The sequence below is a fragment of the Trachinotus anak genome, unplaced genomic scaffold (genome assembly GCF_046630095.1).
Source record: "Trachinotus anak isolate AG129_WGS33_773 ecotype Australia unplaced genomic scaffold, CSIRO_AGI_Tana_v1 ptg000004l, whole genome shotgun sequence".
NCBI classification, from domain to species: domain Eukaryota; kingdom Metazoa; phylum Chordata; class Actinopteri; order Carangiformes; family Carangidae; genus Trachinotus; species Trachinotus anak.
Window position 1 is genome coordinate 22,084,873 of NW_027273855.1, and position 16,585 is coordinate 22,101,457.

A 16,585-nucleotide genomic window follows, 5' to 3' on the forward strand; every position below is an offset into this window, starting at 1 on the left:
CATCAAATAATCTCAAATCCACACTCCGCTAACGGGCCGCTGTACCTTTAATACTCATGCATGATGGTAATTGTAGTCCTTTGAAACGACGGAAACGAATGAAATATGGCGCAATTGAACTACAACTACCAGGATCCCTTTCTGCTACTTCTGTCGGTTGCAAACAATTATGGCATCGCACGGAGAAGACACGGGTGCTACAAACTCTGAGGAGCAAGGGGTGAAAAAAACAAGCGCGGTGTCGTTTGGTTTTACTAAAACAGTTAGCAAATTTAAACCTTCTGCTGGTGACGCTGGGACCAAGAAAGATGACAGAGACTACTTGACTGGAATTGACAGAAAGGAATTACAGAGGTAGGCTTCGTATGCTAATGCTAACTAATATATAGCTAGTTCATACGTTATATTTAACGTTAACTGTTACATTTCCATGCTGATACAGCTAGCTAGTACTTGGATTATTATGGTTTGTCAGCAGATGTGAAGTATGTGTATACGTTACTAGGTCTAAGTATCTAGTTTTTAAACGGCCCCGGCTCTTAGCTCGCTAACGTTTGTCTGTCGTGCAGTTCAAAACCATCCGAGAAGCCCAAAGAGCTCATCATCCCTCTGATCCAGAAGAACCGCTGGCACAAATCGGACCAAGCGGGCCAGACCGCGGAGAGTGGCGGCAAAACACGGGAAACAACCCAGGATAATGACTCTGTGGATTCTCAGGCTGTCAAAGAACTCATCGAAGGTATGCGGATGTTTGGACATGTTACATGTTTGGTTGAGTTTTATTTTGAAGTGAATGGAAATACAACCACGACAAACAGACAAATTAAAAAGTAGCATTTCTTATTTAAACAGGAATTGTGGCATTCGCGGGATAACCCTACACCCATTTTTTTTTTCCACCTGCCAAGAGTGTGGGATGAAATATTCTGCTCTGGAGCTGTGTGAGAGCTAGTGGCAGAGGAAACATTGCACAGATAGAAAGAAGAAAGGATCCCACTATATATCAGCAAATATTGGATGCAAATGTCCTGCAATCAGTCAATAAACTAAAAATCAAAAGAGGCTGGCTTCTACAACAGGGTAATGATCAGTTTTTTGATCAATCAGCAATTTATTTTTTCCAATTTGAATTTTTGAATCTGTTCTGTTTGCTGCAGGGGTTGTATTTACTTTTTCACCTCAAAACTCAACTCAAAAATCTCATAACGACACTCCTTATACTTCTCTAACCTATGTTTGCAGATTCACGGAGGCAGCTTGAGCAGTGGCAGAATGGACCCCAGTCACAAAGTAACCTGAATCTCTCCATCCCCTTGTTGATGCAAAACAAAGTGCCTGAGGGCTTTGAAGATGGAGACCATGTAAAGGTGGATCTACGGCCTGAATCTGTAAGTGTGGCGACCAACACAGGGACAGATATTCTCTCTAATCGGTAGTTGAAAATGAGTTTATTTAGTGATTTGATCAGAAAAAGAATTTGGTTTGATCTTTTGGGTGAAGTGCAGTGTTTGGCCACCTTTTTATTGTCTCATCTGGCTTTGTTATCCCCATAACATTACATCAGGATCTTTCTGCTGCAGCTACATTAGAGTAATTCATTGAGTTTAAACTAATTTTTTTAGTGTTTAATGTTTTCACAGTATCTAGATAATGCTAGCTGATAGCATGTTGTTTTCCAGCTTGCCATCATGAACATTCACATAAATACACATACTTGGACACCAGGGAGTTGCTTATAGTTTTATTCAGTAATCTTTCTACTGTTGGTGGTTAACTTGCTCAAATGCATTTGTATAATATTTGGAGGGAATTGCTTTAAATGATATCAGATGTGAAGATCACAGTATAATCTGCTAGAGAGGCATTTCAGCGAGCATATGAAAATGCCTGACAGTACAAAATGTCTGGTAGACTGGCTACTTTGAGTCAGAGTGAAATTTGAGTGTGTGAAAGTGCTGACTGTCATCTGTGTGGAGTAACACCCTGTGTGCATACTCAGTTGTGTTTATGTGTAGGGAGGACTCTGTCAGTGCAGTAAGGCTTTGGTGGCAGACAGGCGTCAAACATTCTCCCCAGAGACATGCAGGCAACCAATCAGATCTCTTTCTGCTACTTTTCATCAGAGGCCTCGCACACCTCGTCACTGTCATCCCATATCTGCTCTCACTCACTGTAGATGTGACTGTCAGAACATAAGAGTCAGGGGAAACTTGCTCACTATGGCCCGGAGCTCATTTTGATGCAGTCCAGACTGTGAGAGTGGGCTCCCAGCTTCCCTCAGAGGGAAGCCTTCAGTGGAGAAGGGATGAGCAGGGCCACTGCTCTGATGAGGGCGGCTGCCTGGTGACTTTAGTCAGCCCGGGCTGAGACTGACAGCCTGAAGCCAAAAGGCTGAGTAAGACCGAGATGACAAACTGCTTCTCTCTGTCAGTCGCCACAAATAGTTTTTTTTTTATGTGTCAGAACTCAAAAGATTACATAAGCAGCTCATTTCAAGTACACATTTTAATGCAAACTGTAATTTTTGTTTTTCTTGGTTGCCTGAGGATTAAATGTATGTCTCTGGATTTCCACATGTATAATATCACTGTTTGTGTTCGTCAGTCAACAGAGGCAGATTACGAGAGCGTTCCTGTTGAGGCTTATGGACTCGCTATGCTGAAGGGGATGGGGTGGAAGAAAGAGGAAGGCATTGGACGCACCTTTAAACAGTAAGTAACAAATTGACCATTTCCTCTGCTAATGTAACATGCACTGCTGTGGTGTTCAGATTTGAGCTGAAACACTTGATTAGTCTATGGAAATTAAATTAATCGGCAACAATTTTGTTAATCAGTCTTTTCATCAAGCAAAAATACTTGAGCTTCAGCTTTTTAAATGTCAGGTTTTGCTATTTTTCTCAGATTTTTATATCATTGTAAAGTGAATGTATTTACATTTTGACATTTTGAACTGTTGGTCAGACTTTTTTTTTTTTTTTTACATTTCATATACTTAATGCTTAATCAATTATTAAAAAAAAAAAACGGTACAGATTAATTGGTAATGAGAGAATGCTGTTTTGAAAAAGCAGCTCAGGCTGTATCCACCTTTAGCCTATTTTACATCCTGCACATGTCCTCTCTGTTTATCGTTTGAACACTGATGTCCCCTGTGTGCTACAGAGATGTGAAGCCAATTGAACACCAGCTTCGTCCAAAAGGTTTGGGTCTCGGAGCAGATCGTTCAGCAATAAAGGACCTGGAGCCTACCAGACATAAGCGTCCTCCCAAGCCAGGCGAGGAGCGAGAGAAGGAGGAGGAACTAGTGATGGGTCCTGGAGGCTGTGTGCTGGTGGAGTCAGGGGCACATAAAGACCTGTATGGCAAGGTGCAGTGCATCTGTAATGCCTGTCAACACACTCTATGTACAGTATAATTTCTTTCTTCTGTTTTCTCTGACTTCTCTCATAAGTTTGGTTCATGTGCTGCAGATTGAAGGCGTTGATCCAGACAATGCTCGAGTCATGGTGAAGTTGGCTATTGGCGGCAAGACCGTGACAATCAGCCAGTACGCTATTAAACTTGTTGGGCGCAAGGAATACGACAAATACAGCAAAGACCTCAGTGAGTAACTCTGAACAAATGAAAGAGAAAAGGGCAACATTTCTAGAAAAAGATCTGGAGGCTAATGGTCTATGATTTTGTGTCCCAGGGGGTTAACAGATTGTATTTTCAGTCCATTCTTGTCACATTTGATGTAATCAAAAAACCAACTAAGAATCACACACACAACACTGCAGTGCACTCCTGAATTTTCCACATTTCTCTCCATGCCATGGTAGTGACACTGTTTATCTGCTGACCAGGTCGCCTCAGTAAAGCTCACAAAGACAAGGAAAAGGAGAAAGAGAAGGAGAAAGAGCGAGAGAAGGAGCGACGGAGACGGGAGGAGAAAGAGAGGCAAAGTAATGGCGACGAGGTGAAACACAAGTCTTCAGAAAGAGATGGAGGAAAAGATGAGAGGAAGAGGAAACACAGAGAATCAAGTCAAGACAGGTACATCTCCACTAAAAGATGAAGATCCAACAATTTTCATTTTATTTGTTATCAACCAGTATTTTAAATGTTAATATTTCATACATTTTAGGATACTGCATTTTCTCATTTTCATTTATTGGTCATTATCTTTTCAACGTTTTCTTTGAATAAATGTATATTTGTTTTTCTTGTTTCCTCTACAGAGAGAAGCCTCCAGTGAAGGAAGCGAGGCGGCCACCAGCTCCCCTCTCCTGGCTCCAGAGAGACTTGAAAGTTCGCTTCATAGATAAAGCTTTCAAAGGGGGAAGATACTACAACTCAAAGGTACTAAATATGGCATGATCGCCACATGCGCTATATATTTTCCTGCACAGTATTAAACATTATAGATGTTGGCTTTATATCACAGCTCTTAAAATCAGTCTGGTTTTCTTCTAGATGTGTGTGGAGGATGTCCTGACACCAACTACCTGTGTGTGTCGAACTGAAGAGGGAAGACTGCTAGACGGTGAGTCATTAGTGCCATCGCAGTCTCTCTTCATGTTGTTTCTCTCTCTCGCTCTCGCTCTCTCTCTCTCTGCATGGGCCTTCCTCCATAATTAAAGTTATACAAGAAATGTGATGTGGAAAGTATGTGTTGTAACTGTTTGTGCCAGGAAATTCCTCTTGTTAGCTATGGAGCTACAGCCAGAAGACTGTTAGCTTAGCTTAGCATAAAGACTGGGTGCAGAAATAACATACCTGGCTCAGTCCAAAGGTTAAAAAAAAAATCGAAAGTGCAGCCTCTTGTTTTTGATTTTACCTCAGTTTGTGTACAGATTGTACAAGCTTTATATGTGCTCGTTCAACCTCTGAACACAGCCACACTAGCCATTTCCATTTGCCACCAGTTTTTATGCTAAGCTAAGATAACAATCTCCTGCATGGCTGTGAATTTTACTAATCTGTTGATCTAACTCTCAGGAAGAAAGCAAATATTTCCTTAAATGTCAGACTGTACCCTGACATTTCTGATAATGCATCTTCTAATATGCAGCATATTGATGTTTGTTACATTTGGTGAATATTTTACATGTATATTGATCATTGAGTGGGATCATAGACTATTCCTTGATACTGTAGTTTTTGTATACACATATATTTCTAGCTTCAGCATTGAGGTTAAGAGTCACTTCTAACAGCTCATTCTTGGCATTTAATGAAATGTCAGACTAACCACACTGAGGGAACCGATTCCTTATCTGCAATCATTATCAGTGCCTTATTGGTTAAGACTGTAGAAATATATCTGCTGAATTAAGATGTACAGGTAATGACCACTGATTGTTACTGTAAAACTTCTTTAGCTGAATAACCCAGTTTCTTCTTGTGGCCACAGATGTGAAGCAGGGCATGCTGGAAACCATCGTCCCAAAAAGTGAATATGATTCTATAATGGTTGTACTGGGTGAACACCGGGGTCAGGTGAGCAAAGGATCTTCTCGATCATCTTTCCTGCAGCATCTGTGCACTTATTTGAGTGTGATTAACTGTTACTAATCGCTATGTTCACATTTGTCTGTTCAGGTCGGTCGTATTCTCCAACGGGACAAAAACAAGTGCAGAGCGATGGTTCAGCTCGACCGATTCGAGGAGAAAGTGTTCACACTGGACTATGACTCTATTTGTCACTATGTGGGATCAACAGACCACTGATCTACATATTTTTGATTTTTATTCCAATATTTCCAGCTCTTTTATATCCAATCTGTCCCTGAATGTTTTTTTGTTTTTTTTATATTCAGAAAATAATGGATTTAACATTTTAACGCATTGCAATTTTGTAATAAAACATTGTCAAGAAAAGTAGCAATGAGTCATTTTCACAGTAATCTTTAAATTTATTAGCAAATGATGCCCACTAATTGCCCTAACAACAACAAGAGGGTCAATCTTTAGGTCATATAAAAACATATTTACAACTGTTCTACACATTTGACAAGAGTACAAATGCACTGATGGTACAAAAACTGAGCACTCTGCTTTCCGACATCGTCACACATTTCAATGAGAAGAAAACTTGAAAAGATGTCAGTCTGTTACAGCAAATGTAAAGATGCGAGTAAAGAGAAAACAAGCTACGTCGTCGTTGGTTGGTTCTCTTCCTGGGAGCACAGTTTACTCCTTGGGTATTTGGTTTGCTGCGTTGGCCCGAAGCACGGCTCCTGGACTCGGGTACGGCCGCTGCTGGAACAGAGGCCCTGCCGCTGTGGTATCTGCACCTGTCTTCGCTTCATTGCGCTTAGGCAGGCCACTTGACCATGTACCCCTGTAAAGATGAATGTTTGCTTTAATAAACTGTTTGACTTAATACATTATGGTTGCACCTTAAAGGGGCACTTCACCAGTTTTATGCATCAAAATCAGTTTACTGGGCATGATTAGTACGACTGAGCCTGTGATAACAGCCATTACATGTCTCTGTGGCTCCGCAGGAGCCTTGTCAAGTCTATGAAAACAACCCTGATGATGTCACAGTGATGTCATGGGTCCATTTTAGTTAGATCTTGGAGACGTACTGATTTATAACAGAAAAGTCAACCATACAAATGGGAGGTGTGGAGTTCTAAAGACATGAGTGTTTATTAGGCAGGCAGGGTGGAATGAAAAGATTCATTAAGTTGCATTATGGGAAATGGAGGGGTCAGTGTTTTTTACGCTTAACTCGTGAATTGTGCAAGATGTGCAAAATGTGTATTTTAAATCATGCCTGTTAATTCCCATAAAGCATCTAGCCAGCTGAGATGTTACAAAAATCATAGCCATCATTCCTCCTGTTTATACATCTTGTGTGTAGATGCCTCTGAATGAAGCTGTCTATATAGTTTATTTTACATAAACTATATAGATATAGATATTATTTTTATTATAGTTTACATTTTATGACTTACTCTGTCACTAGACAGAGATTCAGGCCGTCATGGCCTCTCATGCTCTGATTTTGTTCTCTCATTTTAGTCTGGCTCTCGCGAGTCTCTCAACTTTATGGAAGTGTGGTAGTCAACTGCTGTAGTGCCCCTTTCACGACTGTAAATACTGTACCTTGGAGCATCAGAGTAAGCACTTGGATCCATGGGGTCCATCTCATCATCTTTTCTACCTGAAAGGAAAATAAATATGTAACCCATCTATATGCTGTAAATGGTATCATTAGAAAATGCTTGTGTAGTATGTAACAGATGTAAACATTACCTCTTTTGCTCTTGCTGTATGGCGCCATGTCTTCCCTCCTCTGCCTTCTTCTGTCTCTGTCCCTCCCATCATCCCTCTCTCGGTCTCTGTCCCGGTCCCGTTCCCGATCTCTGTCTCTGTCCCGCTCTCGCTCTCTGTCTGGCTTCTCAAACTGCCGCTCAACTCTTTCATCTCCTCCATCAGCTAAAAAAGAAACATAAAATAAAGGCATAACAAACCAGATTGCCAGAACTGCATTCTGATATCACTTGCCAAGTGTTGATCAAACCAGCAATGATTTGTGAGTCATACATGAGAAGTACAACAGATGTCCGTGGTGATAGGTCAGAACTGATGATCATAATTACATCATCAAAATGTTAATTTATAGTTATCACTTCAGAGTTAAACAGTTGGAGGGGTACTCCTATGAAAGCCAAGCACTCGTGTTATGTTTTGATCATCAGTTTTGGGTGTCAGTCTGTGCCGTCATATATCTGATGGGCCCCCAGGCAGGCGACACCATTCTCTGGCCCTCAACTACAGTAACTTTACACTGACCTAACACACTTTAGAGCTGCTTTTAACTCCCACCCTCACCCAAGGAAAGAGTAAATACCCCTCCCCTCTGTTTTTTTTGGTGTCAAAAAGGTATTTGTGAGAGTGCAGGCAAGTCTAGAGGGTCAGGCTCATGGTACAGAGAAGGCTCAGCAGTGTGCTCAGCATCCCGGAATTAACCTCCTCTTTACCTGCACCCACCAACACACGAGACGATCCTCTGTAACAGCTCAAATTTACCTCATTATCATCAGCATCCTAACTGACTACAACCAGCTAATTCTGTGTAAAGTTAGACGGCGTGTTGCTCAAACCATCAAGCAACAGCTAAATACTCGCCCTCATGAGGCAACACACCATACACCTCTGCATAAAGCATCACAAGTTAGACAGTATAGAGGTTTCATGATGTCGTACCTCTTAGTTTCTTGGCAGCTTTTGTTATCACAGAAGACGGGTCATTTGGGGACAACCAGGCCACCAAATCTGTCTCCACATTCCAGTAATAAGGAAGACCACTGTGGTTTTGAAGGAAGAAGAAAACAAAAGAGATGATTTCTTCGCAGCCATGACGAAAATAAAAATCTGTGATACATATAAATGAGTAATGTTATAAGAAAACAAATTGATTGAATTTATTTGATGATTAAAAAATACACTATAGCTCAGTAGTTAATGTAGTAGTAGTACAATCAGTAAAGATAAAACTACAATAAGACAGAATGGCTTATTTCCAACAGCACAATACTAAATTATAAGACCATAAACACACATTTAGCAGCGGAGTGGATAAGCTTACATGTATGAAGGGTTAAATATTAAATAAATAATTAATTATGCCAAAAATAGTCATGAATAACCATTAAATTATTCAATATATCTCTAAAGCTCTGCTCATTCTTACATTTTTTATTCTGTATCTTTTCACAATAACAGTGAAAGTGAGTTTATTACAGGCCATTTTTATTTGATCCCAGGAGTTTTTATTGCAAAAATCTCCTTTCTCACAGTTTGTTTTCATTCAGCAAAGTCAGTTCAACCCCTTTTCATCACACAGTCCTTCAATAATAATATTTCAGGCTACAAACACCCTTCTCTCACATCCAAATACTGTCGCCTTACTGGCCAGAAAAGCAAAGCCACATTATGACATTTGAAATAAACTAAGATATGTCAGGGGCAGAATGAGGTTGATGTTCCTGTGTTTGAATCTCAGTTTAACTCCATAATCAACACAGCTGAGCAAAAACAGATATGATGTTATGGAACTTTAATCTCTTTAATCTCAAAATATAAGGTATGTAACTATATCAACCAACAGTAACAACACAACATATTGTAGAACTCAAGGATACATACCAAGCAGGGTCAAACACTTTGTACCAGTTTGGTGGTAGATTCTCTATTCTGGTGGCTTCATAATCTACATTGTTGTCATCATAATCTTCAGCAATAATCTCCTCATCTGCCTCTGGATGAAGTGGAGGAGAAGTGGAGGATTATTACATGACACAGGAAAGTATGATGCGTAAGGGAAAATGACTGAATGCTGTGGACGCTGGGTGTTCTGAAAACATGATTCCTGCTACCTTGATCTGTGGGTTTAACAATCCCTCTCTTGGCCAAGCGGGCCAGCAGTGCTGGAGGTAGAGGCATCCTGAAACACAGAGGAGGGAGGATTAAGTCATGATGCACAGGATGGGAAGCCTTTATCTCCTGACTGGAGCAGGTGGTGCCCAATCACCCACATAGTGAAGTAAAAATAATGTTGGTCTGACACCAACATTCATTTTTCAGCTGATATTTCCCAGTGTTAATGATATGTCCATATCCTGTATCTTGGCATCGACAGCTTGTAGTGTCTTAAAAAATATCAAACATTTACCACTACAATGATTTTTAAAAAAAAAACCCAACCCAAACAATTAGCTGACTGGTCAATTGTAAATCAACAGAAAATTTATCAACAACAGTTTTCATAATCAATTAATCACTTCAGTCAATTTTTAAAGGACGAACTGAAACATTCTCTGGTACCAGCTTCTCAAATGTGACAGGTTGGTGTCTTTTTTTGTCATACATTTACTAAACTAAATATCTTCAGGTTTTTATCAGACATTATTTTGTGTTAATTGCAAGTATTGTAAATGTCCTACTTTGCATGGTGTTTACCTGATTCTTCTGTGATTATTATCCTGCTTCATGTTCTCACCATCTTTCTCCTGTTCTAATTTTACATACTGTGTGCTTTATTGTTGCTTAGACGGCTAATTTAATGTCAGGCTTTTGGCTGACACTGCCAAATGGATAGCTTGAAAAAAAAACCTCACATTTTTTCAGCTTTCATGCAACAGTGGGAAATACTGGTAAAGTCACAGTTACAGTGCAACTAAACACAAATACAACAATAAAAGTGTGGTCCAACAGCAACATCGCTGTGGCTCTCTGTGTTGTAAGGAGCCTTTAGCTAGTGATACTCTAGTCCATGTTTTCTGGTAGTGGTGTAGTGGTTTTTGGTCTGAACCTGGTCTGATGTGATCTAGATGGGATAAAGCAGTAACTTTCTCCTTAAAACTGCCGAATCGGAAACTATCTTCAGCGCCGTGTGTGTCCTCCTCCTCCTCCTCCTCCTCCTCCTCCTCCTCCTCCTCCTCCTCCTGCATGCTGCCTTTGAACCTTTGTGCCTCACAGTGAAATGATTGTTGACTGTTTCATTTCGCTCGTATAGCTGCGTTAGTTTTAGGTGGTCATGTGTAGACAAAGTTATCGTCGCAAAAAAAAAAAAGAGATAATCTGCAGTTTGAAGTCATACGACATTCATTTCAACTAAATTATTGCACCGCTCGCTTGGTAGCTCCGCGGCAACAGCTGAAAAATTAAACCAGCAACCACATATGCGTCAAGGGGGTAACACATCAACTACACAAACAATACACCCACGCCTTTCTAGAAAAACTAATGAATAAAAATCTTTTCTTCTTTACCTGTTTTAGGAAAATCCGAAGAATGAACGATACGACTGCCCAAAACAGCACACGGCGCGCACAATGATGACGTAGCACCGTTTGTCTTGACGACAACAAACATGGAGGAATATGCCCGTGAGCCTTGGTGAGATTAGTTTTTAAAACATTTGTCTTTCTCTGCTTGTTCAAAATTAGCCAACCTCAGTCATGGCTTCGTCTTTTTTAATATTTTATTGAAGTAAGTTACTGTGCGAGTAGAGAGGGAGTGGGGTGGGAGTTAGCCGGCTAGCTTAGTGAAGGGTCAGGGGTATAAAGAGATAAAGCTGTGGTCAGTATGTTCCAACAGCAACTAGTGTAAGCTTCAGCACCATTTTGTATAAATGCATCACTGTTTTTCAAGCTGAAGGTATGGTGAACAAAAGGGGAAAAAAATAAGATGCACATTTGCATTTGCATTGGACAGTTTTGTCCAATAAATATTGCACCTCAAAGAGACTGAATAAACAATAATATAAAAGAGGGATTAGCAGCACATTCTCAGTTTCAGAAAGTGTATTTAGGGAATGTCTGATATATTTGTTTGATAAATGATTGAAGCTGTAATTAATTAATCAGTTAATTAATTGTTGAATATGTTGTTGATTACTATTGTGTTGATTTACCCACTAATTGTTTCAGCATCAGTATGATGGCAAAGCAACAATATAAATCATTTGGATGTACTGGCTTAAACATAAATATTGTCACTAATTTGCTGTTAATTACCAAATTGGATGTTTGTTTCACAATCCAAAATCAATGTAATAGCACAATTTGAACTTTGTTATGAGACCAGTTTTCTCTCCAAAATAATCTATTTTTGAACGGCTTTTTGATGCAGACTTAACTCAGCACTGAGTGTTGCATGGTTACGTTATTGCATTGGAGTGCTGACAATGCACATCTCACTTCACAAAGCTTAGGTATTTATGCTTATGTTAAACGATTTGTCCTATCTTTACATGTATTTCCTCTTTCTTCTTCCTGTAGTCCCTGGAGGATAGTGGATGACTGTGGAGGTGCTTTCACCATGGGTGCAATAGGAGGAGGGGTGTTCCAGGCGATCAAGGGCTTTCGTAATGCCCCTGCAGTGAGTTCAAAATGCAATTGTTTGCTGTCTGGCTCACATCAGGTTCTCAAGGTCAGAACTGAACAGTGCTCTAATGTTTCAGGGTGTCGGACACCGACTGAGAGGTAGCGCAAATGCAGTGAGAATAAGAGCTCCACAGATTGGAGGTGAGAAGGTGTTGTTTACGTCACTAAAACTTTTGGTTTCATTCACTGGCTTCAGACAGTATATTTGCACAGTTTATTGCCTTGTAGATTTAATTTTAAAACTATCACATTGCTATATTAAATTGCCAATTTGGTCATAATTCTACACTAAATAATGCATAATGATAAAATGGCATTTTTTAAAGTCGGGGGATAATGGGGAGGCCCTCAGTGGCGCGGACAGGGAGACAGGTCAAAATTGAGGGACAGATGAGTGCAGCCACATACAGAGAGGTCCTGGAAGAAAACCTGCTCCAGAGTACACGTGACCAGAGACTGGGGTGATGATTTGCCTTTCAGCACAACAATGACCTGAAGCAAACAGTCAAGACAACACTGGAGTGGTTCCAGGACAAACTCTCTGACCGTCCTTGAGTCGCCCAGCCAAATCCCAGACTAAACTCCATAGAACACCTGTGAAGAGATCTGAAGATGGCAGTCCACAGACGCTCCCTGTCCAATAGGATGGATTTTAGAGGATCTGCCAAAAAGAACTGGATAAACTACCCAAATCCAGGTGTTTAAAGCTTGTAGAGACTTACCCAAGATGAACTGAAGCTGTAATTGCTGCCAAAAAGGCTTCTACAAAGTACTGAATTAAAGGTCTAAATACTTTTGTATATAGGATAGTTTAGTTTAAATTTTTAATACATTTCCAAAGCTTTCTAAAACACTTTGTCATTATGAATGATTGAGTGTAGATTTATGGGCTAGAAACTGAAATTTCATCCATTTACAATTAAATCTACAACAAAATTGAGTGTGCAAAAAGTGAAGGGGTCTGAATACTTTCTGAACTGTACATTATTATGGTAAATACTACAACATGAGGGCATCATATCTAGTTATTTGTATAAAAAATATGTTTATTTATTTAATTATATAAGGTGCTCAAAGGCCTCTCTCAGCATAATTGAGGGTCATAATTTCATTGTGAGAATGAGAATGAAAGCACATTTTTATCAACGAGACTTACCAGCTCTCACAGGTTTGTTTTGGGTGTTTTTACAGGTAGTTTTGCTGTATGGGGGGGCCTCTTCTCCACAATTGACTGTGGTCTAGTTCGCATCAGAGGGAAGGAGGATCCCTGGAACTCCATTACAAGTGGTGCTCTGACTGGAGCTATCCTGGCAGCACGCAGTAAGAAGAAGTCCATGTAGTTCTGATCTTACCAATGAGCTTGACACCACCTTGCTGTGTTACTGAGTGAATTAATGAATTTTGTGTTTTTCTTCAGGTGGACCTTTAGCTATGATGGGCTCTGCCATGATGGGGGGGATTTTGCTTGCCCTCATTGAGGGTTTTGGGATCCTCCTAACCAGATACACAGCGCAGCAGTTTCAGAATCGTGAGTGAAGCTGATGAAGTTTTGCAGATTATATTTAAATGAAGAAAATCATTAAATCATGTAGTCCCTCCAAGCAACTCTGCACAAGTTATTTCACTGCAGTATTCCCAACAAACCAGTGGCCACAATTTGCAGTTGCATGTTTTACCAGGTAGATGAAAACCTGGTGAAACATAGAAAATGTGGCATCACACTCAGACTCAGAGATACAATGGTTTGTAATTATAGAAGATTTATGAACAATCTAATGCATCAGTTCAGCAGTGGTGTGAAATGCATCACATAACAGAAGGAGATTTCTTTACTGAGGGTAGCCCACTAGATCACACCATCATTAGATCAAATTGATCTAATTAGCTTTCAGTGTCACAATGAAATGATGGAAATCACTAACTGGGAATGTGGCTGTGACAGTCTGAGGAAAGGTAAGCACACCAAGCAGATTCATTTAACAGGAGAAATTGACTTTATACAGTATAACCATGTAGGTGTATAGTCACATACATTTTTGTTATTATGAAAGACTGAATGCAACCACAGAAACCTGAAAACCAAACCTTTTTGTGTTTTCCTCTTTGTCCTCCAGCTATTCCCTTTGCAGACGACCCCAGTCAGTTACCTCCAAAGGATGGAGGTCAGCAGCCGGGTGCAAAGGGGCAGTTTCAGTAGAGAGCACTAAGGACTGAGTCCAGCTGTGGACACAGGGAGTCAGACCAGAGAGCAGGGAGGACATCAAGATACTACAGCAGGTATCAGGATGACTGGGAGGTGGAGATACTGGTCTCTACAGCAGTACCAAGTAGTTGCACTATGTGTTTACAAACCTCAGGGACAAATTACTGTGAGTTTTAGTGTTTTATGAGTGAATGTCTGTATGTGAACAGGGAAACCTGTTTGCACCTCCAGCATCTCAATCAACAATTTCTGTATCAGAGGTCATTGTCTCATTGTGACGTTGTGACCTTTTTGGGTTTAAATATGCAATTATAAAATTTATATATATATATATAAATTGTGTTCAATTATTCAACATCTCGGGAAGATTTAATGATTAAGCATCCAAAGGTTTTATGATGGTATGCACAGACTTAGTGAACATTAAAGCCATTGTTTAAATGGCTGAAATGTACAAAATGAGTTGTTTGTGACTAAAGAAGATGAGATGCCTGAGACTTTACCATGGAGGATGGTATTGTGCAAGTCTGATTCTATGTATTAATTATATGTCTGAGACAATCACTGAAAAGACCTATGTATGTTTTTAGATTATGCGTGTGCTTAAGAAAAACTCATTCCTTTCTTTGTTGGCAGTTTCTTCTCCCCTGGCAGCTTTTATAACTTTAAATCTTTGTTGAAAAATGATCATCTTACACATTATAATTAGCTCAAGTCATGTCTGTAATACTGGAAAAACAAGATTGAGCTCCTGGAAATTATGGCTTGTACCCGTATACTTTGACAGTTCACTTAGCTATTTATCAACCCTCGTCACTTTGATCGCTGCATTATCCCTCAAACAAGCGAGCACTTTTTAAACCCTGTCTCTCTGTTCTGTTGAAACGGTAGCAGCCGCCACAGCAGAGAGATGGTGCAGCACGATCCAGTGTTCTGCTGTCAAACTGTGTATAGAGAGAATGTTTATTTTATGTAATGTCTTAATATATTGATAGTCGATAAAGAAGAAAAACAATAAAGGCATCAAATGTTCTGGCAGACTTGAACTGGTGTCATTTTGTTCCTCATGATGTTGCAGGTTAATAACAGGTGACATTATAACCAGTACATGCACCTGCACCTGTGTCCTGCTATTTACTGTGGAGCTGCGCCCCCTCGCCGCCTCTCTCGGTACCGCACCGGGCTGCTTCTGTCCGAGGTCCTGAAATAAGTCTCTCCAACTTGCTGTAATGAACCATCCCATCTTTTCCACATCCTGACAGTAACTTCTCCATATTTCTATCTTCTAATTAACCTTAACTGTGCAACAAAATCCCAGAGAGCCAGAGAGTTTCTCCTGAGTTTATCTCCACCTTCCCCCTGGAAAGATTTCCACTGTCATCCTTTTAAACGGCTCAGCCCGTTTAATCCTGACGGCTGACCACCGAGGATATGGGGACGCGTTTGTGTTAATATTCCTCGCCGTTATGTGCCTGCACAGATATAAAAAAAATTCATAATAATTTTAAAAAAGCACTCGCAGTTTTAATTTGCACGCAGTTAAAAATTACCACGAAGCGGCTTTAATTGGATTTCTAGGCTCCAGGCCGGAGGCGAGCAGGATGGCCCGGTGCCTCTCAGCCGCACCGACGTGCTGCATGTGGGCATGAAATGACAGGCTGCACATGGTACTTTTTTTTTTTTTTTTTTTTTTATTTAACTCCGAGGAAGTTCTCTCTGTTTTGGGGGCCACGACTATATCTGTGATCCACCACGCATCGCAGATCCCCTGAGGAGTTGATGGTGGCATTTCTGAGGTGATTTCGTGGTGTTAAACTGCGGAAATGGACGCGGCAAAGAAAGGTATGGACACTGTCCCTGAAGTTCTACCTGCACAGTTTAGCACATTATACCCTTGCATTCATGTTGCCCATTCCATATGGCTCATTACACTGTCAAGCCTTATGCTGAATAGAAACAATGGAAATGGGTAAACCATTTTTCCTGAAACAGTGGATACAGATTTAGTGTAGGTGACAAGAATGGTAAAACATAGCTGCTCTGATACATGGGCGTGTTTTCTCCATTAAAATTAAAGCATATGTTTTTACCATGAGATGAGACCATGTACAACTGGCATCATATTCAAGGTTTTTAGAATAGCACAGTCACTTTAAGCTCGTATCTGCCCATATTTTTTGGCTCCTCACTAGTTTTTACATGCGTGAGATAATAAATGCACCCACAGGCTTATTCTCTGTGCAGGGCCTTGTCAACAGGTGCTCATGGGCCTACTTGGGGATAGTGCTGGGCTAAGTGCCACACTGCTCCCAATAAAGAAGTAGGTCACATCTGGTCTTATAATATGAGGCCTTCAGGACAGAATACCTGTCTGTTAGCACAGCCTCCTGTCAAATCCCGTCCTAATTATGGTGGATAATAAAATGTGTGCAGATATTAGCAATGAAATAATTGCACGGTGTGAGATAGCGCTGAAGGTTTGCAGCAAGCCGAAG

At 40.4% G+C, this 16,585-nt stretch overlaps 3 protein-coding genes across 3 annotated transcripts; 2 read left to right on the forward strand and 1 right to left on the reverse strand.

Moving 5' to 3' along the window:
• The first annotated feature begins 134 nt into the window (after positions 1–134).
• Positions 135–5,867, forward strand: gpkow (G patch domain and KOW motifs). The gene is made up of 11 exons (XM_071477051.1): positions 135–354; positions 570–739; positions 1,243–1,388; positions 2,605–2,711; positions 3,165–3,369; positions 3,473–3,605; positions 3,848–4,037; positions 4,223–4,343; positions 4,458–4,527; positions 5,398–5,483; positions 5,586–5,867. The coding sequence occupies exons 1-11, from the start codon at positions 170–172 to the stop codon at positions 5,712–5,714; spliced, it is 1,542 nt and encodes a 513-aa protein (XP_071333152.1). The 5' UTR covers positions 135–169; the 3' UTR covers positions 5,715–5,867.
• Positions 5,868–5,878: 11 nt separating this feature from the next.
• pqbp1 (polyglutamine binding protein 1) lies at positions 5,879–10,844 on the reverse strand. Its single transcript, XM_071477052.1, has 7 exons — positions 10,772–10,844; positions 9,377–9,444; positions 9,147–9,258; positions 8,205–8,305; positions 7,251–7,433; positions 7,101–7,158; positions 5,879–6,327 (listed from the first exon to the last, which is right to left on the reverse strand). The coding sequence occupies exons 2-7, from the start codon at positions 9,441–9,443 to the stop codon at positions 6,177–6,179; spliced, it is 672 nt and encodes a 223-aa protein (XP_071333153.1). The 5' UTR covers position 9,444; positions 10,772–10,844; the 3' UTR covers positions 5,879–6,176.
• timm17b (translocase of inner mitochondrial membrane 17 homolog B (yeast)) lies at positions 10,769–15,122 on the forward strand. The gene is made up of 6 exons (XM_071477054.1): positions 10,769–10,898; positions 11,783–11,882; positions 11,965–12,028; positions 13,079–13,207; positions 13,305–13,415; positions 14,002–15,122. The coding sequence occupies exons 1-6, from the start codon at positions 10,873–10,875 to the stop codon at positions 14,082–14,084; spliced, it is 513 nt and encodes a 170-aa protein (XP_071333155.1). The 5' UTR covers positions 10,769–10,872; the 3' UTR covers positions 14,085–15,122.
• The last annotated feature ends 1,463 nt before the right edge of the window (positions 15,123–16,585 follow it).